We start from the raw sequence: 24896 nt of genomic DNA on the forward strand, positions 1-24896 counted from the left end.
GCTTACAGTCACGTTAATGAGTGTCCGCCACTACTATGATGGCAGTACTAACAAACACGAATGTCATTCTCGTTTGGTGGCTAAATTCAGTTTCGTTAAAACATTGTTCACGTTGCATTTGGTTCAACAACTCAGCAATACACCTGCAAGTGAAGGAGAGTATATTATCTCTCTTCCATCTGGCATTGTGTCAACTTAATCCAAAATTGTAATTGGATTTTATTTAGTTTTCTTTATTCGAATTCCGACAGTAACTAGTGTCCTCACAGTAACAGTTCAGTCGTGAAGGTTTGAAGAAATAGTCACTGCATGACAGAGACCATCTCCAGTGTTCTGGTTCAGTGTATTCATCCTGATATACGCAGACATCTCCCCGGTTGAACCGTCGAAATACAGCCATTTAAATCGTCTTTCAACAAGACTTTATAGAGATAAATTACTCTTGGGGTACGTTTTTAAGTGTTCGTTCCTGCTAGAATGTGCCGCCTGGGTGCGAAGACTAGTGGAGCGCTGAAGTAGAGCATACCCTGAGCGGTTGTTAGATCGAAAGGGTGGGGGCTACACAGAGATTCCGGGGGATGTGGGGGTATTAAGGGGCAGGTGTGAACTGGCAGGGTAAACACTATTTTCAACCGGAACGTTTTTTAACATATAAGTTACGGGTAGGTGTCAAAAGTTTATGTTTTTTAAATTGTTTTGTTCATGTTACAGATAGCTCAAACGAATAGCACATATGTATAATTATGTCAAATGTAATGCCTTAAAGACGTATTACTTCAAATCCTGTATCCTACCAAACACCGCCTCAACTTACCTCTGGCGTCTAACTGGTCTATTGGTATGGTGACATGCATTTACCATTCCAACTTGGAATGTGAATCAGAGTCATTGCTCTCAATCTTATTTAAAGAAAACAGTCTGTTTGAATCAAAAGCAGGCCGATGAATCGCACTCTAACTCAAAATCTAATTAACACATAGTACTCTACGAAAGCCGATCATAACCAAAACATCAGACTAACTCTGTGAGTTTTTTGTGCAGAATGTATGTCCTAAAACTTAGAGAGTTGTTTAGCAAACTGTCATCAAAATATCAAGAGTGCGAAAAGGATGGAGACGGCACAGCACAGGTTAATGAATCAATGACTTTGTCGGCACTTGTGACACGTGCATCTCGAATACTAGTACCTTTTCCTGCACTCCTCTTTCATAACAAATAGTAAACTGTGTCAATATTTTGATAATAGTTAAACAACTTTTTTTTACTTTTTAGGACATAAATTCTGCATAAAACCCACTGAGTTGGTCTTCATTATGACCAGCGTTTCATTGTGCTTTTTTCAGTTTTCGAGTTAAATTGTAATTGACTGGTCCACATTTCAGTCAAATGGACTGTACGTTCCTGTTTTTATGTTGCTCTTGATCCTGTTGATACGACCCCTGTTCAAGCGCATTGTAACGTGTACGCTGACAACTGGTTTTTACTTTCCCAGGGCACCCATAAAGTATGTACACAAGGAGTGCTAACAAACCTTTAAAATCAGCCTTCGCTGCTCAGACTATCAGACTTCCAGGAGAATGGCGTCTAGAAGAGAAGGTGGTTTCAAAGCGAGCATCTTTGCTGTTTGTGTGGCCTTTGCAGCTGCATCCGTCATTAATATCCAGGTGGAAGACTTTGCAAAGGACAGTAACATCGATAGCAAGCGTGTATTCCCTCGTTCCGAAGCAGGTAACAAGCGGACGGTTTGGCTGTTCTCCGGGGAGTGTATCTCAGTCAGGGTATGTCTTCTTGAGGACGACATAGTAACCATCAGCAACGTCAAGTTCTCAAATGACGGGGAGTCCGACATTGTCGTTGTAGACATCGACGAGAATGTCATCGGCAGTTTCAACTCGTCATATGAGACTTCATTTGGGAGCTACTGGAATATATTCGAGGATACAGGTCCCATTGGCCGTCCAGTAAGCCTACCTGCCGGAAGTCACGTCTTGACATTGACCGTTGTGGAGGCAGATGATTACGGCGTCGAACTGGATGAGATTTCAATAGTGTTTGATGGGAACTACAGACTAGATGATATATTGTGTCCCGGAAACATAGCGTCCAAATGCTTGCAGAGGTCCTCTACAACTATCGACAAATCCAGCGGTGGACTAGTAGAGAGTGAGAATGGTAAGAACCTTTTTTGTAAAATAATGAATTTTATGCACATGCGGACATCGGGTTTCCTGGCGTAAATTGATCCTATAATTACACACACGCTAGTCATAGTCAGGTTTTCATGATATTTATGCATTCGCAGTGGACTTTGGTCTTAAAATTGTGATATTACAGCTAATCAGACATCAGGTTTCAAAGTGACATGGCCATCGTTTACACACTCGAAGCGGACTTTAATCCTTAAATCCTCATAAGCATGCTTGCACCTACTCACTGAAGTTGGAATTGTTCATAAATTGAAGCTGCCATTTACGTCCAGTGCAATCGGTTACGTCAGATAAAAGAGACCGATATTCTATAGTGTTGACGGTTCAGACTTAGATGTTTCTGTCAGCACCTGTAGGCTATCAGTAGATGGTGATCGGTAGCGAATAGAGAAGGAATCATTCAGAGGTACTTTTTGAAGGGGACGTGTGTGTTGTGTGAAAAATACGTTGACTCTATGGGTTTCTTTCGTTTATTACATAGAATATTCCACAACGCCAAAGCACCAAGACTGCACCAACAACTGTGACACGACTGATCCAGCTGCCAACACAGACAAGAGTGGTATCTGCAACGGTTTCGACTGTGGAGACAAGAACGAAGACGGCAATGGAAGTAACTGTGAGGGCAGTGACTGCGATGACAAAGGCCACGGCTCTACTGATAACAACGGAGATGTTGATGGAGGCCGAGGGAGTACAGGCAGAAGTTATAATAGCGGTCAACAAAGCAACTGCGATGGTAACGGCTGCACTAACAGTAACAGTGAAGTTACAGGGGGCAGTGGAAACGGAGGCCATGGTAGTGGCACTGGAAGAGACACTGAAAATAATGGTAATTGGGGAGGTACTGAAAACAATGGCAGTGATAGCCGTATGGGAAACAATGGCAATGATAGCGGTACTGGAAACAATGGCAATGGGAGAGGTACTGGAAACAATGGCAATGATAGTGGTACTGGAAACAATGGCAGTGATAGCCGTATTGGAAACAATGGCAATGGGAGAGGTACTGGAAACAATGGCAATGATAGTGGTACTGGAAACAATGGCAGTGATAGCCGTATTGGAAACAGTGGCAATGATAGTGGTATTGGAAACAATGGCAATGATAGTGGTACTGGAAACAATGGCAGTGATAGCCGTATTGGAAACAGTGGCAATGATAGTGGTATTGAAAACAATGTCAATGATAGTGGTACTGGAAACAATGGCAGTGATAGCCGTATTGGAAACAGTGGCAATGATAGTGGTATTGGAAACAATGTCAATGATAGTGGTACTGGAAACAATGGCAGTGATAGCCGTATTGGAAACAGTGGCAATGATAGTGGTATTGGAAACAATGGCAATGGAAGAGGTGCTGGAAACAATGACAATGAGAGAGATACTGGAAGCAGTGACAATAACGGCGGTACTGGAAGCAATGGAAAAGGGAGAAGTACTGGAAATATTGGCAATGATAGAGATTCGAAAAACAATGGTAACGACAGAGATACTGTAAATAACAATAATGAGAGACCTGCTGGAAATAGTGATAACACTACATTGAGCTCTGTAGGTGGTGGTGATAGTGCTGCAAGGAAGAATAGATCCGCTGACAACATCAGTGGCCTCGACGTACCAGCTACAGGTACCGACGACCTCAGGAATATCACTACCTATGACGAATCATATCTCTTTGAATGTCCACAGAGACAGATTATAACAATGATTCGTTACAGCCAGTTACAGTGCTCAAACGGTATGACGCGTTTTGACATTTTTGCCAGTGATGTCACAGAAATCATTATGTCTATATGGAAGTCATCCAAAGACCAAGACAAACACAGAACCAGGCGCAGTGTTTCTGAGGGTGATCAGAAACACGTAGGCGACCCGATGGAAGTGTACTCCGTGTGGGAATCTGGGGAGAGAGAACGTAGCTGTGAGACTGTTGACGACGTTTTGGAGGAGGACGTCATCATCATTAACGGCAATGAAAAGAACAAAATGTTCCCTGTGATTGTTGATCCGGCTAACACCAGATATCTCACCCTCACTTTCAACGTGAACTCTACTATGCAGGAGACCATCTTTGGCAGGAGTTTCAGCAGCATCTTCACTGTTGGTATCCGCTGCATGGACAAACCAGCCTATATATCCGCACGGTTCACCGACCCTGAGACCAACAAAAGCGTTGAACTTTCTCCAAAACGGTTTACCAACTCTGTTACTTGGCAGACATGGACCTTCCCCTTTCTTGTTGCAGGAAGTGGAAATTTTGACATGACACTGAATTTCACAAATGCGTCCGAGCCATTCGGATTACATTTCCTCAGACTTGACCTTCAGGAAACATTTGGATCTCTTCTGCCGTTGGCGTTTATCAACCCTACATTTGGGTTTGGTGGCAATATTGTTAATTTGGCTAAATCTGACACTACATCCTTAGACGGAGTTGAAGAGAGACAAGGTCCGAAGATGAGGGTGCGTATGCGTGGGTCAGGTCGCAAAAAGGAGATGACGTCTTTAATCCTGTCCAGCACAGAGGATGGAAGTGCACAGATGCTTCCCAAGTTCATCTTCAACCAGAACGGCAGTGCTCTCTTCTACCCCGATCAGTCTCCAGATGCGCAACCAGTGTTTGTGATGGGCAATGATGACTCGAATGGCCTATCTCCATTTCCTGTCATGGACATCTCAAGGGTAGACATAGCTTTTAACAACTCAGCCTATGAATTGAACATCATGACAAGGTCCTTCAGACGAGCGACTGTGTTGGTATCTATTGAAGGCAATAAAACTACCGTGAACCTGAAGACCTCGCCCTCCGTTGCAGACCAACATTCCCCCCTGTGTTCCCTTATGCTGCCTTGCTGGGGTGTAGGATATGGGAAAACTGCAATCATCTCCGCGGATGGGACACGGACCATATCCATGTTTTCTCCCTGGAAGTCTTTCAAGGGCCATAAGATCGAGATGCAACGCTCGCAAAACGTTACCGATGACCAGTCATAGCTACCCATGCACCCGAAATGACAGGTATCAGGTCAGGTTATATATGCTATTATAAATACTACACTTGAACATTCTCTAGCTTCATCAAAACTGGACACAAAATCATTTTTGGACACTCTAAACCCTGCTGTGCCATAGACAATGGTTTCCACTGAAAAATCATCGTATGATTAAATTGTACATAACAGTAATAAAGAGTTGGTACAAATATTTCAATGCAAATGTGCGTCGTTGATCCTCCTAACATTTTGAACCAGTAAAGTGATCTTCAGTAACCTGTAAAAGGCGACTTAACGAGTTCGGGTGGTCAGACTCGCTGAATTGTCATAGTATTCCAATTCCTCAGATCGATATAATCGTTGATCACTGGATTGTCTGTTTCTGGCTCGAGTATGAACAGCGGCAATATTACCAGAGGATTGTCTGTCTGGTCCTCACACTGATTTAAAGAAAGAAAGAAAGAAAGAGAGAGAGAGAGAGTGAGAATTACTACAGGTGCATACATAGAGTGGGTTAAGAGTATCTTCAGCAGGGAGTCACTTAACGCTGTGCAGCCCTAAACAATCGGAAAAACTAAATTTTGGGGAAACTGATGAAAATGCTCCTACCTTAAAGAAGGGATAATCTGCAGTGGAGTTTCCCTGGTTGGAGGAAGGAAGCAGTATAAAAAGAACATCACAGACTCATAGAGATATAACATGACGGGGCTATTAGTATGACATGGATGCATTTCTAAGGCAGATTGCAAGAACCTTAAATTGCAGTGAAGCCGCTATCAACAACTCGTTAACCCGTTTTCAGTAGACAGGCCAAGCACAAGACAGTTTAAGATCGTGAAGATCAAGGATCGCCACGTCGGTTGTTGAAGTCCGTTACATTCGAAACATCTATTTGCTGTTCGATGCGTAACAATTACGTTAACGGCAACGATGGCTCTGGGATACTTCATCAGCAGACAAACAGATTTACGACGACTGGAACGGTCGTGGACGAGATTACAGTGGGAGAGTACAGCTTGCGGGCGAAAGTCGCACTTTAATGATTGAGGTGGCGGACAGAGAAACAGGTTGGTCATCATCCATATGAATCTCACTGGCCAAAGGTTCAGCGATAGAGACTTGCGACCTGATATGGTGCCATTCTCACGACAGGGGTACCCTTCCGCAACAGAACAATGTAATACAACATTAGGCCTTACTGGTTCAGAATTATCTGAACAACTTCACCGTCAATGATCGGCCTGCACTTCCTCCAGACATATATCCCATGGTGCTCCTCTGGGATTACCTATACCAGCAGTTGAGACAATGCATGCATCACAATGAAGACCCATTTTCGATTGCCCACATGGGTAAAATGCATCGGACCATTTCTGTTGTCCCATGACATGATATTGCTGTCATACTGCTAAAGTGACATAAGAGGACACTCACTCAAACGATAGTAAGAAAATATCTTGGCACTTGGCACATGAGTGGGCTTCAGGTACAGCATCTAAAGAGACTCTCTCTGACTTACACTTGTGTATTTTTAAAATTAACTTTTATGCCATGTGCTTTTTCGCTTTTCCCTATGTGATGAGCACTATCGACTATGGAACTGGAATTCAGTTGGGTGTCCATAAAATGATTCCTTTCAATGGTAAGCATCCTATGGACACTGTCTCTTTGCTTCTCTGTATGAAGATACTCAACAATATTCTGTGGTCCGGTAGTTCATATTGCTAAGACCCATAAGTAATAAACATGGAATATTGAACACCAATCACAAATCAATAAGATGTTTAAAAAAACTAAAATGTTGTCTGAAATACTTGTGTGGATAGAGTTCGAATCTCTGAAAACTGAGTTAGATCTCACAACTTTGGTGAGTGAGAATAGTTTGTCGCTATAATTTTGTCCTTGTATTTCAGATATATTCCCATCCTTAGATTTTACTGAATCAAATACCCATTTGCTGTTCTCCATTTGTCTGTCTGGTGCTTGCTGTTTATTAGGGTCTCCGTTATCACTCTATCAAGTAAAACTTATTCGAACACTGTGAGACATTGTGTATAGAAATGGCTGAAGCACTCTAAAATCACTGATACAAATCAAGTTTCACATGTTGGCAAAATAGGCACAAGTAACAAATGTTTCCTGACAATCCTTGTTACCACCAGGAGAGGATTTGTTCTTGTGCTTATTTTGCCAGCATGTGAAACTTGTTTTAAAATAGCACTGATACAGCTACATTGATACTACGTGTACACTTGTGCGAGGCAGTCAACCTGCTGAGAATGCCTGTGTCTAGGAGGCTGTACAACACTGTGTTTCAAGGTGGAAGTTAATCAATGAATCCACCACTCCACTGTAACTGTATAGATGACACATTCTTATAAAGTGGACATAAGTAAAAAGTTCAGCAGAGTTAACATTTGGGATAGGTCATTTAATGGATAATGACAATATACAATGTAAATGAGTGAAGCTTCCACACAAAAGGTGAGACAATAGTGATATTCTGAGCTATGAAGACCAAATTGATGGAAACTGTAGTAGGAAGTAAACACAATATTAATGTCCATATATAATGTAAATTGTTCAAGTCAAATAAACCACAAACACTATGGGAACTATACAAAGTGTCACTGACAAAAGCATCTTCCAAAATGTCTTTAGTGATGAAGTCACAATTTCGCTGGCTACCATGATGGCTCACAGGCATGCCAGTGGATCAGCATTACCTTGACTGCCCTGCAGACGACATGTCATCTGACTTCTCTTCAAGATCATCCACAAGACAACATGTCATCTGGCTTGCATGCATGCCTGTCCTGAAAACATCATGTATTCTGGCTTATCTGTAAGCTTGTTCACAGAACAGTCAAGTCCTCACTTTTTGGGACATCATCTGGCTTGTCCTGAAGATAGCTTTGTCCTCATGCTTGTCCTAAGAGACTGTTAAGCATCATGTGCCATGTTGGTGTGGTGTGGAAAGAGTGAGGACAGTCCGAGAGCTTCGCCCCCAACCAGTTTGGGGGCCAAGGCAGACGAAGCTCTACATGCTGACAGCTTTCGCACATGAACACACACATTCTTGACTGCCCAGCTAGCCACACTCTATTGGGCAGCACAGTTCCAGGTAGGGCAGTATTCTGCTCGGTTTAACTACTCACAGTTGTACTGTTCCATCACACACTCATCACAAGTACTCAAACAAAACAATAACTCTTCCATCATCAGTGTAGACAACAGTGCACATGTCACGCACATGCATCCACTCACATGTGCACAGGGGAAACACAATGGAGCCAAATAACTCTTGTTCAGTCTGGTCTGACAAAGGTGATGTCATGAATTTTTATGATATGATACGTAAAAACAAGAACAAAGTGAGAAAAAGCAGTAAATTCAGACGCAAAAGTAATTGTCACTAGCACTATAAATGTCAGCATATAGAAACAAAGTTAAACACATTTTCAACATGATCTTCGCCAAGAGTTTTTTGTCACATCCAAAAGTACAAAACAGAAACGGCAGTATTTATATCCCCAGTGTTCCTCTTGTCCTATCGCCACCATGTGGGTGAGCGCACTACACAGCATGCATGTATGCAGCATCAACATAGGAGTATGTGTGGCATGTCAACCAAGCCCTCCATCAACTCAATCCCACTACTCATCATCCACAGCTGACTCTGCTGGTCAGCCCATTGACCAGAATCTTATCGCTGTGCTTCTACTTCCATGCTCTTGGGTGAGTGAGACAGCTGCTGAGGTGATGAGGCATATGGTGAGGACCCAAACTTGTCTGATGTGGATAGTTTGGACAGTGCATTGAGTGCATCTGGGAAGTTTGGCGGTGTGGCAGGAGTGTTGGCTGGAGTACACAACTGAAACAGAGGCAATAGTTTAATACTGGGCATTATGAACAAGGCACCGTGACACAATGCTTGAACAGAAAAAGGAACAGAATATAGTGCAGCATCTAACAAAATAATTAGTCATTAGATTCGCACTTAAAATTAGTCATCTGATTCACAATTAGATTCACACGTTCTCATGACTGAGTCATGTGACTAATGTTGCATCTCAATCAATGGAAGATCATCATCATAATCATCATCATCATCATCATCATCATCATCTATGAAATACACAACAAAAACACCTGACACCATTATATTTGGTGTTATAGTTTGTGTCATGTTTTGTGGTGACACCAGAGAAAGAAACACAAGTACATTAACCATGTTAACTAAAATGCCTTTAGTTTCATGGAATAAAATATTTCTATATCTAAGATGCTTCGGTGAAAGATCAAAGGCGCTTACAGTACTTTATCAGACGATAATGTGCACTTTTTGCATTACGTCACAATGTGTTGACATCGCTGCGCCATTCCAGTCTGCCCCCTCGTAATTCAACTTTTTTGCATTACGTCACAATGTAACCGACGTCATGATGGATGTCAGTTGCCATCGCCTCGTACAGCCTCCCACGGTAAACTGCTTCGTCACATCCCGTTTCTTGGTTTCCAGTTGCATCACACAGCTAACATCACTGTGGAAACATTACGTTTATGTTTTCCGAAGGATAAAATGTCTCATAGTTCGACTCAAAATTTTACAGAGACACGGTAATGTTTGCAATGTTTACATCCCTTCAATGCAATCGTGGAATGTCGCATGACTAGTCAGCTTCAGCTGAAAGTACTATCTAAACTTTTGTTGGTAGTAGAAATGAGACGGTTATATTGCCTTGTATGGTTTAAGAGAATCACAGATGTAATTAAAATGATCTAGAGAAGATATTTAACCCGAACATAAACCGTCACCAAACTGTACATCATTTGTTTTTCTAGTAGTAACGTTTGTCTTGACGTAAGGGGCTGACACATCAAAAGAACAGCGTGTCAGTTAGCCCTGTGCGAGGATTCTTAATTAAGGTCACAGACACTGACGTTTGTTTTCTGCCATAGATTAATCGAAATTAGGCTTAGAAATTATTAAATACGGCATATTAGGAGAGAAATACAGTTCGTTCTACCACCATGTATAGTGTAATTGGTAACATTAGCTATTCACATCATGTGAAACATCATGACGAGAACAGGGTTTTGAAAACAGAATCTGTTAGAGTGAAGACATGTCTGTTATATCTTTTAATGGCCATCTTGGTATCTTGTTTTATCCCAAAACGGATCTAGACTAAGCCACATATTATTTCGTACAGCAGAAATAGATAAAGCTGCATCATCTGTAGGATGGGGTCTTATGTTATTGTTCAATAATAATATTGCACTTCTTATGATTATTTGAAATCAATATCTGGATATAAAAAAGATGGTGTGAATCTGTATGTATAGATACCCACTTGAAATTGGAAATACCCACCTGGTCTCCAAAGTTTAGGTATCATACCCACATAGGCAAAAGATCATCTGGAGCTCTGGGTCAATCACCCTTACATTCACAGATTTGTTCCCTACATCTTTCACAAACACCTATATATAAACCATAGTATAATTAAAGCTTGAAAAAGAGCCCCAGTGAGATTGCAGCACCAAAGGCCACCTAGATTTGCTTCATTTGGGTGTTTAGCATTGCAGAAATGCAGGGTAAATGGGAAAATAATGCACGTTAGTGACCATGACACATATTACCTAACACCAGACTTTGTGAACCCAAACAACAAGCATCCTGTGGACTTGTGGTCTAAATATCCTGATGACCTGGATCAGTGAGGCGAGACCAGTAAACACCACACCTGGACGAACACTTTATCAACAAAGGCTGCCAGCATGAGCTGCAGGATACACACAAACACAGCAGGCCCCACTGGATGACACACCCAGGTTGACACACATTCTCACATCTAAATACACACCATGTATTCACATATACATCCAACTAAAGTGTCAGTGCTGATTATCGGAACAGATGTCAGCATCTCTTATGATCACCCATAACACATTGACACCACTAAGTACCAACAGTAGTCAAACATTTCATAACTTTTATGACGATCAGGGCCCCGTTTCACAAAACTCTCGTAAGCCTAAGATCTCGTAAGTTTTCTCGTAGCCATTGTGCCTCCTATACTGAAACACAGGAGCTATGGATTCTACGAGAAAAGTTACGAAATCTTAGGCTTACGAGAGTTTTGTGAAACGGGGCCCAGGGTTATATTTGGGTGCAATACTGAACTCATATAGTTAAACACATCAACATATCTGTAATGTAAGATGACTTATGTACACATTCCACGGTTCTGTTGCACAGTGCATCCTCCATTGATCTATGTAAAAAATGGCAGTTATGATCACCTCAACATGAAGTTGCTTGTGTGGAGCAGGGAACAGATGTCCTGGTTTTATGTACAGTGATCACAATGTCAAGATGTAATATACAGCATCTCAGATCTTCTGTAGGTGTCTTACTCAGGGGTTCAAAAATCCCATCACCTGATGCCCGGGACAAGTCAGTTTTCATTTCAAGCAATTAAATTATGGAATCTTACTTGTCTGTGGGCTGTTAGATAATTTCATCTTGTGGTTTCTAACTGCAAATAAACTTGGATTTCATTTAATATCTGCTCAATATGTATCTAAGACATTTCGCAATGATAATAAAGTAGACTTATCTTTCTTTGCCATTTATCACTTTCCAACATAAAGCCCAGTAAACATCAACATCTGACATGATTACGTCCAAAACATCAGGGCAGGTTGAAAATTAGTCAGGACAAGTTACTTTCTTAAAGTCACTTGCCATGCGGTTCGTGGCTTTTAAAAATACTTTAAACCCCTGCTTACTATGTTGGTAGGGAATTTTCAGATTTAATTTGTATCTTGTACCTGAAACGATAAGTGCATGCTGAAAGCTGTAACGAGATGTTTCAACAGAATGACAGAGCTTGGCATTCTGTAAACTGGCTGACAGTTGCCCAAGACCCATTATGACTTAGCCAGATATGTACAATATAGTAGTACAATATCAAACATTACAATACACTTGTAATCACAATAAACAAATGTCTGTTGAAATTATCATCCTGGCATTCACTCAGTGATGAAATATGCCATGATATAATATTTTATATTGAAGACAACAATCCAGAAACTCAAACTATTTCATTGATATAAGTTTACTATTTAGCTCACAGGAAAATGTTTTCAACTCGCCATATAGAATGAGGAAGTTGAAAATTAAACATACATCTCAACTTTACAAAATTTTAATGCATTAGTGCATGCTTAATAAGAACTTCAAAAATGGATAAAGATTAAAAATGCAAGTGATTGATCCTGCAAAGTGAGTGAGTTTAGTTTTATGCCACACTCAGCAATATTGCAGGTACATGGCAGCAGTCTGCAAATAATAGTCTGGACCAGACAATCCAGTGATCAACAGCATGAGCATCACTTTGCACAGTTGGGAATCGATGACCTGTGTCAACCAAGTCCGTAAGCTTGACCACACAATACTGTTAGTCGCCTCTTGCGACAAGCATGGGTTACAGCAGATCAATATTCTAACCAAGACCTCATGGGTTACTCATGCAAAGACTGCCCTTCATCCACAGCACAAGTACAGGTTGTATCAATCACAAAAAAAAGGCTTTAAGAGATTGATGCCAAAATCACTGTTCACTCTGACTACACACAAGCGTTTGAGATGCGATGGGATTGGAAATTATCTGCAAACAGTCAATCTTCATGCTATGTGTCCATGCAAATGTGAAACAATTGCCACATTCTAATGACTACATTGACTAAGAAGATAATAATGTTTCAAGGCAAGAAACAGAAAGAATCTTTGATGGGCCTGTGTTTTCAGGTGAGTCCAAATGATACTGGCTGCAGTTTGTGTCTCCCTTGGGGGAAATGCCCAGGAACACAACTAGCCGATGACACAATGTTGCTAACCAATAATCCAACAGATCTAAAAGACTGATGAAGGTGACTGAACTATATGTAAACAGGTGGCAATGGTGTACAATGTTGGTAAAAGCGCTACTGTCACCTTTGGATGTAGCAATACATCCCTACCTGCTAACTGTTTTAAAATGTTATGGTTTGTTTCCAAACTTTATACAATCTGAAATTTACAATCGCTACATTTGTGATTCTAAGTCTATGAAAAACAATGATTGGTTGCAACTCATCAAAGAAAAGGTAACGACAAAGCTGAAGACCATGTTCCTTAAATCAAGGACAAATACCATTTGCGGGATGGTACTAACATCACCTGAGTTGCACCTGTTGTAATTCCACTAAAGTCCTCAGCCAGTGATACTTTGACACTAAATATTTTGAGAAGGTCCCTGATATGCACTGCCTCTGCCTTACAGGAATGCTGTCACCCTGTCTGCCTGCCAAGTGGGTCACAGTATTGCTTGTTTCTTAGAAGTGTTTCTATCTTGGATTTTGTTTCTAAGCTTTTCAATATTTTACGAGCAATAATTATGATTAAGGAACAGTACATCATGATTACTCATATGCCATATTAGGTTGAGGTGGTATGAATGATTATATACAAGTTTAGAATCTGAAATATCAACCATTATTAAGTAATTGCAAAAAAACATTTTCCAAGTATTTCTGGCATTACTAAGCATCTCCTACTTGGATGTCGCCCCGACCAGTACTGAACAACACTGACATCTAATGTCTGCATGTTGACTTGGCCAGTACTGAACAACACTGGTATCTAGTGTCTGCATGCTCACTTGAGTCATATCAAACAAAACTGGCATCTAGTGTCTGCATCTTGCCCTGACCAGTAGTGAACACACTGACATCTAGTGTCTGCTTGTTGACCTGACCAGTACTAAACAACACTGGTATCTAGTGTCTGCATGCTGACCTGACCTATATCAAACAACACTAGCATCTAGTGTCTGCTTGTTGACCTGACCCACAATAATCAACACTGGCATCTAGTGTCTGCATGTTGACCTGCCCTGTGCTAAAGAACACTGGCACGTAATGTCTGGCTCACTCATTAATGTACCATGCTGTATTCTAGGCAGCCTGTTTCATTTCCTGCCAAACTTCCTGAAGCAATCTTCTAGTCAAGAAAGATGGCCCTGTGTGGTTCATGATGTAAAAGAGTGAACAAAAACCTATCAAAGCATCTGTCATGGCCCATCGCATGATGCAGTATCATCAATAGTACCTCGCAATGATAAAATGCTCCTCCATCCACTCTGTCAAAAAGTACTTAAAATGATAAGAAGTTTTGATCAACACCATCTTGTAAAATGATATGCTTTTATTCTTGTGATAACTTTTGTGTCTATAGCGATCTTGATCCCACTGTTGATAATTCTGTTACAGTGATTGCTCATTCCTTAGTTATGAAAAAATCTGTGCATTTCCCTCCCTCTCCCCAACCCCCTATTTGACACAAACATACATAAGAATATGTGTATACACAGAATGGTTGGCACGACACTGATACACTACATCAGATGTGAACAATAAGACCACTGACTGGGGGAATGACTTGGCACACTTGAATATTGTTACCATAGCCACTCAATAATACAGTAACCAGATGAGAAGCAGGTGTGGCAGCCTGCTGCGGATATGTCACATGCCTTCTAAATGCACTCCACATTTCTTTCAGTGGCCACTGTATGTCTCCAATCAGAGAGAGGTGTGTGTGTGTGCGTGCGTGCATGCGTGGGAGAGAGAGAGAGAAATAGTTAATGACTGATTATTTGTATGTCAAAACGCTGTTTTCATTGAGGGGCTAGGTAGCTTTCAGAGCACAAGTCCTTCATTTATCTCAGCAATAATACATGTATACTATTATAGAATGGTGATGAGGTCAATACCTGTTTTTATACACCTGCGAAAATCAATACTGACTGAGCATGAAGTCTATATAATTCTAAAAACAAAAACATGTCCATTTAGTCAAGAACAGTACTTTTATTTTCACTATGAACGAATAACGTTATGTCAACAATGCTGTGATGTAACCAATTCAGCTGTGATGATATATTGTAGTATTGATAATCATGATACTTTATCAGATGATAAATATATCAATACTTATCATGATGATCATGACCTTAAAATTGACAATTTTCACTAGAAATTGATGGTTTTTTTCACAATTTCCACTGTTAATTTCTTTCAAAATATACATTTTCAAAGAAAATAAATAAAGATATATTGTGATGTGCACTGAATCGTACTGTATCATTCCAAGATAACGCAACATGTATCTGTATCATCACACTTCAAGTAAACAATAGAATCATGTCACAGTACTCTCAAGTCAGTATTACTTTTGGTCGAACCTGGGTTGGAGTCAATATGCTTTTCTGTCAACCACCTCTAGACCAATCAGGTAGCCCGAAAAATATGCTTATATAATAAGTGTGTTTATCAGCAAGACAGCATAACAGTGACTGGTATTTCCAAGTCAGCAGGTTCCATCAACTGTGAAATATACTGAACATCATTGAAAACGCACCACCTGTAAATTTTGAAATAAGGCAATAGAATCTTTTGGAAATGGAAAATTAATGGTGGGAATTTTGATAATAACACACTAGATCGTAAATAACGCTCTACAGTAAAACACGGATCGTTCGAACACATCATTGAACACATCACATGAAAACAACAAAATTCATGCACATCACACACGAAGGGCACAAATTGCATGCAGAAAGCATGCTGTTCAGGGGTATAAATGACCTTCGGCACAAAACCGTTCTCATTTTCGCAGTACTTTCGTAAGTAAAGTTTTTTCGCCATGCCAAGATTGTCACCAGAGGAACGAGAACAGGCCTTGGGTATGTTGCAGGTCGGCGCTTCAAGCAGAAACATTGCACGACGATTTGGGTGTCATCATTCGACCATTCTGAGGCTTGCTAACAGATACCAACAAACAGGAACCAGCAGGGACCGGCAACGCCCAGGTCAGGCACGTGTTACCACCCCTCGTCAAGATCGAGACCTTGTACGGCGCCATATTCGGGATCGAACCTTGCCCGCTGCCAGAACCGCCAACGCTGTCCAGGGTCGACGTGGTTTGATCAGCGCTTCCACCGTCCGACGCCGTCTCCGTGTGGCAGGGCTACGTTGTCGACGCCCTTACGTTGGACCCATCCTGACTGACAGGCATCGCCGTGAACGCCGACAATGGACTGAACAGCATCGTGTGTGGTTGTTACGACGTTGGCATGGTGTGGTGTTCTCCGACGAGTCGCATTTTCACTTGCGAAATGCTGACGGGCGTCTACGGGTATGGCGTCGACGGGGTGAACGTTATCATCAGGATTGTGTTGTGCAAACCGATCGGTGGGGTGGAGGCAGCATTATGGTGTGGGGAGGGATAAGTTATCACCACAGAACCGCTCTGATTGTTTGTCGTGGCAGAGTGAATGCCGTTTACTACCGTGACAACATTCTTCAGAACAATGTCGTTCCCTTCTTTCACCAGCATCAAGATCTGCACACATTTCAACATGACAATGCACGAGCCCACACTGCACGTGTTTCGATACAGTATCTGGCTAACAACAACATTCCTCTACTTCATTGGCCTGCATTGTCACCAGATTTGTCACCCATCGAACACTTGTGGGATTACATCGGCCAACGCCTCGCACGTCGTCCGCAGATCAACAACCTTGGGGAACTCGACAATGCCTTGCAGCAAGAGTGGAATGCAGTGCCTCAGGACTTTATTCAGAGACTTATCCGTTCAATGAGGAGACGTTGCACAGCTTGTGTTGCTGCTAACGGGGGTCATACACGCTACTGACTTTCCATTTTGACCCCATCTTTATTTCATTGTCAGCTGCATTAAATCTTCACTGTTTTGCTTGATTGTTTTTTGCTTCTTTTCTTTATCAAACATTGGTCTACACAAATATGTAAAATTTACATAGATTGCTCACTTCTGCTCTTAGAAATCCACAATTTTAGGGGTGGTGCGTTTTCAATGATGTTCAGTATATATAGCTTTCAACAAAGCATGGTTAGTTTATTTTCAAATTAACAGGCATCATGTTTGAATGGTTATTCTGTTGCCAAAGTAACAGGCTCAATGAGTAATTGTTCATAACCACGTTACAAGGTTTCAACAGTGAGTAGGAACAAACAGCACCAACATGTTTCAAACCTTGGTATTTAATTATCCTGGGAAATGAACTAAACTTCAAACAGTTGATCTTGCCAAGGTTTCTTTGTTTATTGAACTGCACTGCTGAAATCCTGTCCAATAGCCATGTCTGAAGATTGTGTTCATTTCTATTTCTAGTACCTACGATTCAGCTGCAAATACTCCAGTGTAAATATTCTGTAGCACTTTGAGCATGCTTTAGGGTGTGGAATAGGCAGAGATGAAGTTTCTGCATGCATCTAGAGGCCAGTCCCCTGGTGGGGGTGTGGCAATGATTTACCGTAACTGTCTGAACATTACTTCAGTCTCCTGTGAACAGAAAGTGATTGCTTCATTCGAATCACTCCATGTCAGAATTCAGTCAGGATCACTGTCCCTCAAGGTTGTGTGTTTGTATCGACCACCTCCTGCTACCAAGAATAAGGTGAAACAAAGTGATTTTTATGAACACTTAGTCTCACTGGTTACGCTTGAATCTTGTCAGAATTTACTATTTCTGGGAGATTTTAATGTTCATTATGATAATCCAAACAATGCTGAAACAAAGAAGATCATGAAGCTCCTGAAGACTCACAATCTCAGCCAACTGGTCAGTGGCCCTACCCGTAAGTCTGGACACACCTTGGACTGGGTGTTATGTCGTGAGTCCTCAGCTTTTGTGAAAAATGTCAATACTGAGGATATACAGGTGTCAGACCACTTCATTATCAACATGAAGTGTGACACAATGAAACCCAGAGATGACATGATTGAGATCAAATGCTGTAATCTGAGAGGCATAAATTCTCAGGAATTGAGATCTGATGTTTTAAACTCGTCACTGTTGTGTGATCCCCCTGACGATGTTAACAAACTAGCTCAGCAATACAAGACTCTCAGTGAGTTACTCAATAAACATGATAAACATGCTCATTGCCAAGCATAAATGCAGATCAGCTGAACGTCAGTGGCGCAAGACTTGTCTTGAGGTACACAGAATTATTTACCGTGCAGCTAGGCATGAACTTCACAAGGTGCTACGCCTTGTAAAATCAGAGTGCTGTAAATCCAAGATACATGACATGTCTCAGAACCGAAGAAAATTCCACAGCTTCACAAGGACACTTCTTGGCAGGCAGAAAAGTTCATCACTGCCGAAACATGACAATAACAGAACCCTAGCTGACTCATTTCTGTCTTACTTTGTCAACAAAATTGAGGCAATCTTGGATAATCTTCCCACAGTCAAAGGCCCTCATTCGTGCTCATATCACTCACCTCTGGACTGTGATCCACTAACCTTTCTTGAACCCTTCAGTGTCAGTGAAATTGAGAAAGTTATAAAATCATCCAAAATAACCACATGCTCTGAGGATCCAATCCCCACCACTCTTTTGTTTGAACACTTGGACATGTTGTTACCAATCATATCAATGATTGTGAACTTATGCTTACAACAAGGTACATGTCTTGAAGAAGGCAGTCATCCAACCACCCCTAAAGAAACCTATCCAAGATCCAGATAATCAGAAAAAGTATCAGCCATTTTCAAACCTTTCCCTCCTTTCCAAAATTATTGAAAAAGCCACTAACATAAGACTAAAGTCTTAGAGCAATTGAATCCCATTGGTCTTACTTCTGGTGTTCCACAAGGTTCTGTCCTTCATCTATACAAACAATTTTGCTCATATCACGGATCACCATGGGATGAAACACCTGTGTTTTGCAGATGATGCCCAGCTTATTGATAGTTTTCGCCCAGTCAAACTTGGGATTGTACAACAGTATGTACATCGGATATAAAGGCTTGGATGACCGGCAGGAAATTCAAACTTAACGACGACAAGACCGAGGCTATACTGATTGGGTCTAAGTGTCAACGTCAGTCAGTGGATGAGGCTTTTGTTATTATTGGACAAGCTGAAACCCATTTCTTGGACGAGGTTAAGAGTCTCAGTGTCTATCTAGACTCACAGCTTACGATGGAGAAGCAGGTAGACAGTCTCTGCAGGTCACGCTACTTTCACTTAAGATGCATTGGCCAGATCCGGCATCTTCTCACCACTCAAGCCACAAAAACATTGGTCCAATCCCTTGTTCTTTAGACTATGCCCATAGCCTTCTCTTCTGCATATTGGCCTATTCCAGAGAAGCTTAAAAGCATCATTTTCCAGGATGCCCTGGACATGTTCAGGGTCGTACCATGGATAGACCTCGGGGTCAAAGCCACAGGCATGACGATAGTAAAAGCAACAAGCCACGCCATCATGTCTTTTAAGATATGCTGTTTGTGCCAAGGAAGGGCATCCACTGACAAGGTGTTGGACAGTCTCTGTAAATTCATTGCAAAGATGACATTTCATATTGATATTTTCTTTAAGAATAACATTCTGGCGATTGCGAGTGGGAAGTGATTGGTCCTAAGCAGCAAAAAGGAAGCCCTCTGTTTCACATTTGAGACCAGCCGACTTCATCCAAGCAAAGGAGTTGGTTGGATTGCTGTTCTGTTGTTCTGTTCCACACACTGCATGTACACACGATGCGATGGCTTCTCAGACAGCTTCTCCACAAAGGACAGACTCTGGGCAGACTTGGTGAAGGACTTCACCTGGTTTACTCCCATCACTGTACCGTCCAGCAGTACATTGCCATCAACAAAATCGACTTCAAATTTCAGATTGTGTCCAACAACCTTGGCACGCTTAAAATAGCTGATGTCACCACTTAAAAACTGATGTCACCACTGCAGATGACACAACAATACCATTGTGTGCAATATCCGTATGAGTCAATATGCAGCAAATAGTCTTGCAAATTCTGGGAATTGAAAACCATTTTTCAACTAATCAGATTAAAGAATATAGTGACTTTGGTTTACAATATCCAGTTCCTGACACAAATATCACTACTACCAAAGCCACACAAATGATAATGATGGCCAAAACATGTCTGTTTAATGTATACCAAACCCCTTCCACAAATTCACAACCATCTCATCATTCAGACTTTGTCCAGAGCCAACAGGTTGCAGCTGGACTTATTACATTAGCTCAGCATTCTTACAAAGTCGGTTAAATTTTGAAATTTGAACGGTAGACTACTCTTAGTTGACACCTTCTCCCTACTGCACAGCATTCTTAATGCCTCTTCAACCGAACGATCCAAATGCTTGAAGACAGAAGTTTGTTTATTAGATATGTCTTCATTGAATATTTTGGCAAATATTTAAAGGTCACATGCAACGTAAAACACAACTTTGCAGATTCTGGTACCTTTCGGTATGGACTTACCGAAACAAATCATAAAAAATGCCAATTCAACCTATAAAGTTGAAAAAAAAGCCTGTGAAACCGGAGTTCAAACGTTTCACTAAAGCGTTGGGGGGAAAACTGGTTACAACAGCTGTTGTTTCGCAGTGGAAGCTTGTGAATACTAAGTCAAATGATAACAGAGCACTTTTCTTAATTTTTATTCCATAGTTTTATTCCAAAATATGAATAACCCCAATTTGCTCAAATATATTTAGACATACCAACTACGACGTTAGAAATGTCTTCAAAAAGGGCACCATTCAAGTGTTCAAATAGGACACTATCAGAGTGTGACCAAGCATGACACAGTACTAGTGTCCAAACACAATACTACAATAATGTGTCCAAAATATGACACTACACTACAGATACACCAAATGTGTAATTTCCAACTTTTTCAACCATATGTCTACAAACTAGACCCAAAACTCGCTCCCAAAGCCACCCAATTATACATAGACAGAGCCACCAAAGTGTGACTGCTCTCAATGCAAGTCGAACATCGAAGTGCCAACAACCACATGCTAATCTGCATATTTTTCAGCAGAAAAAGATCAGTTGCAAATGCATTTCCGCGAACGTTACTGTGTGTCCATGAACAGGGGTTGTTTGGGCGAATCCTTCTGTCCAGCTGTGCTGCGCTGCGTCCATAACGCATGCGCAGTGAATAGGTTCGCGGAACTTGAAACAGTATGAATGCCCAGAGTCTGAGGTCGTGAGCAGTAGTCTAATCTTGGTTGTGTATACAAACAAGTAAATAATCTACTCGTTATGTGAAAAAACTTGTTGATTGTGGTAAGCAGTCTCTGTCTCAGAGAAAGCTCAGTGTCTGGTTTATTCACACCTACATGTCTGCCTGCCTGTCTGCTAAAGACAACATGCAGCACACAGCTTCAATCACTGACCACGTGCAATTTGAACTTAACACCTATCAGACTATACAACATAAAGAAAATGAATGATTTTGAAAATGAATAATTGATTTATGACTCGTGCACCCGAGTCCTGTCTCTGCCACATTATGTAATTAGGCAGGTGTGATACACATGGCATGTTTTTATGTCTGTGGGTTGCAAACATTCAGTTTTTTCGGATGAGTGGATCTGACAGAAACTGGTGCCAACTCTTGTCAGTTTCAAGTCCTGCTTGATGAATGACAGATTCCAGCCACGCAGTAGTTAACCATCTCTACTGAGATGATTTGTTATTGGATGGAGCGCAAATTCAGAGAACATGTATTTTCAAAACCCAACATCTCTATATACATTCTTCATGGATAACAACTTCTTTTAGTGTATATGATTTTCGTTTGACAACAGTATATGAATCCATACTGAAACGACGCATCAAGTACACAAAAAGAAGTTATCCATAAAGAATGTTACTTTCTTGTGACTCGCCATACTTCTAAAATGCCCATCAAACATATCATCTTTCTGTACACACAATGAACCCTCAGCATATCAGCAAATGAAACAGCCAATCGGAAGCCGTCGTTACACTTGAGTGCAGATCCACTCGCTACAACTGAGTTAGGTCTCCCGAGGGCTTAGTTTCGGGGGAAATAAGCCCAAGTACAAAATATTGCACTTTTGAATCGTGATTGTACGCTTACAATTTTGTTTATTTGTTTTTTTAAAAGCAGCAATGTATATTATATGTCATGAATAAGTGATAATTGTGTTTTAATTATGTTTGATTTTTGGGGTGCATGTGATGTTTAATCAACTCATTTCTTTATGATTATTGGTTGAACAAAACTGATGTCAGACTTTTTCATAGAGTGCATAAGATGGACTTTGCGCCGACTCTTGATGAATTGAAAATATCAACATGTAACTTTGATCAGCTCCTCTCCTGAAGAAGTCAATGGCAATCCCAAAATTTGAAAACAATCCATTCAAAGGTATTCAGGTTATTGGCTGAACTAAAAAATACCCAAGGTTTTCTTAAGTTCCAAATAAATTGTATAATCTTTACAGATTAAAATGTAATTTACGATTTTTTGAGGAAGTGTGTTTTACTTGAACTCTTATGCAACAATAACCATTTAACTCATGCCACTGAAATTTAGTTTGTACTATATATAGTTGACAGTAAGATGTGCAACCTTGGCGAACTCACATGTCTACTGCAAGGCCATTCTTGCATATCTCACTTTGGAAAAGAGCATAAGAGTTCAAGTAAAACCCACTTCCCCAAAAAATCGTCAATGTTCAGTAATATTCTATTCTGGTGACCACAAATATTGAATTCATGAAAGGCTACAGTTTGATTCCCCATATATGCAAGTGAATTGTAACAGCCTTAGTAAATACTCATTACATTCATTAGAAACTACACGTAACAGCTTTAGTGAATATTCATTATATTCATTAGAAACTGCACGTAAAGGACACCCTGTCATTAAACTATAGGTTATCATATTGCCTTCTGTGGGTCATGAAACACAGTTTTGAATTCGATGTCCACTATAACATGGCAAATGCATTTAATAATATCAAGGTCATGATTTTTACAATTGAAAGAGTGCATTGTTTATAAAATACTGACTGATTTAGAGAAAATAGGCAATAATGGCTGACTCATCATCAGATGTCATAATACCTTCTACACATAATTTGCAATAAACCATTATGTACACTTCCCAAATTACCAGAATATGGCACTGAATAAATTATAATATTCATTCGAAAGGAAAAGTCAGCCAATGACCCAAATACATATATTTTGGATACAAAGAATTACACTGTAACAAAAGATTTAAATCGAAACATCCATTATTCAAATGACATCACCTTTATTTGAGTGAAATCCTTTGTTAAACAAAGCAATCCTAACTAGGTGCGGCATGCGCAATACATGTAAACATGACAGGGCTGACCGGGAACTCAAATGAGAAAGGGAAACGAGGATTTAAACCTTCGAAAACCATGATTTCTGTTGAATAGTGAACGTTACCAAGGAAATGCACATTATTACACTTTCGAAATGAGATGTCACTGGAAGGATATATCACGCATGTCACATTTTCAACATTTGCCGGAATGATGTCATCAAATATGGACGTCTCTGGCCCAAATACTCACAGGGTAATTTCCGTTGGCGTGGTTTCCGTTACATGTCCGACAAATTGGCGATGAAGCATCTTGAAAAAACATACTCAGAGCCGCCTGCAAGGGAAAACGATAAAGAAATGAATAATCTTTCGATGTATTAATGAAGTATCACCAATGATCAGGTACCGATACCAGGAATCGGCACCGAATGTGACCTATTCCAATGATAAACATTCGCCATGTTTACATCCTAACTCGCCAGACTACCAACCTCAAACTGCCATTTCGCTGCTTGCAATAACTGTTTCGCCTGTTCTGCGTGACAACCAGCCGCCATGACAAACTGGTTTATCATAACCTGTTGTTTGAGGTTATCCATGGTTATACGTGTTGAGAAATGGCAAAAATTCCAAGTGTCGGATAGCACCAAAAAGTGTAAACACAAGTCGCAGTGCAAGTTGTTGTTGATCGAAGAATGAGTAGAAATAGCATATGGTGTACGACAAATAACAAATAGTTTCATGTGGGCGGTTTTCTGTCGGATACATCCGACATATATCGCTGTTTCTTGTTGCAGCTATATGATATCTTGCTTATTATGTTACACATTTCCATTTTGGTGACATAAAAATTCAACCTGGGCATGGGACAACATCATGGTCATTTGAATGAGTTAACCGTTCCTCGCACCCCTTCTTTGAAAATCAATACTCGAGCCAAAGTAATAACATAAACAACGTGTTATCTTTGCACAGACAATATAATACATAACTTGTGGAACAGCAAATGTCTCTATCTACAAGGATGGTAGAGGGTGTTCATTGCTGCAACGATATAATGGGCTTATCAAAAGTGGCCAGTATTGATTATTTATGCAACGGATCAATGCTACAGAAAATCAGTTCAGTTTATACATATATATTATTTGACACTAGTCAAAAAAAAGCGAACCATTACAAAACCTGTATTCAGTTGCTGATTTTGGGATCTTTTATCAATTAAACCATTGTGCATTTCATTTGTTAGTATTGTGGAACAAAACATTTCCAATCTACAAATATGAAATAAATTTACAAAAACAGTTTTAGAGAGTTAGGCAGTCTTTTTCAAATAAACACACTGATACCTACACACATCAAGTTTAAACACCCCAGCGATTGTAATCACAGCAAAGAAACAAATTAGTGAATGAAATCATTTTAAATCTGTAT

The 24896-nt window shown here is 40.5% G+C and overlaps 3 protein-coding genes across 3 annotated transcripts in view; 1 reads left to right on the forward strand and 2 right to left on the reverse strand.

Moving 5' to 3' along the window:
• Positions 1-24896, reverse strand: part of LOC137283640 (SPRY domain-containing SOCS box protein 3-like) — a 445038-nt gene that overhangs the window by 194051 nt on the left and 226091 nt on the right. The window lies entirely within an intron of this gene.
• LOC137283829 (uncharacterized) lies at positions 1578-5204 on the forward strand. Its single transcript, XM_067815512.1, has 2 exons — positions 1578-2172; positions 2689-5204. Exons 1-2 carry the CDS (start codon positions 1578-1580, stop codon positions 5202-5204), a joined length of 3111 nt encoding a protein of 1036 aa, XP_067671613.1.
• LOC137283400 (UBA-like domain-containing protein 1) lies at positions 7614-24180 on the reverse strand. The gene is made up of 3 exons (XM_067814865.1): positions 23957-24180; positions 23716-23799; positions 7614-9077 (listed from the first exon to the last, which is right to left on the reverse strand). Exons 1-3 carry the CDS (start codon positions 24062-24064, stop codon positions 8910-8912), a joined length of 360 nt encoding a protein of 119 aa, XP_067670966.1. The 5' UTR covers positions 24065-24180; the 3' UTR covers positions 7614-8909.

The sequence above is a fragment of the Haliotis asinina genome, chromosome 5 (assembly GCF_037392515.1).
Source record: "Haliotis asinina isolate JCU_RB_2024 chromosome 5, JCU_Hal_asi_v2, whole genome shotgun sequence".
Taxonomy (NCBI): Eukaryota; Metazoa; Mollusca; class Gastropoda; order Lepetellida; family Haliotidae; genus Haliotis; species Haliotis asinina.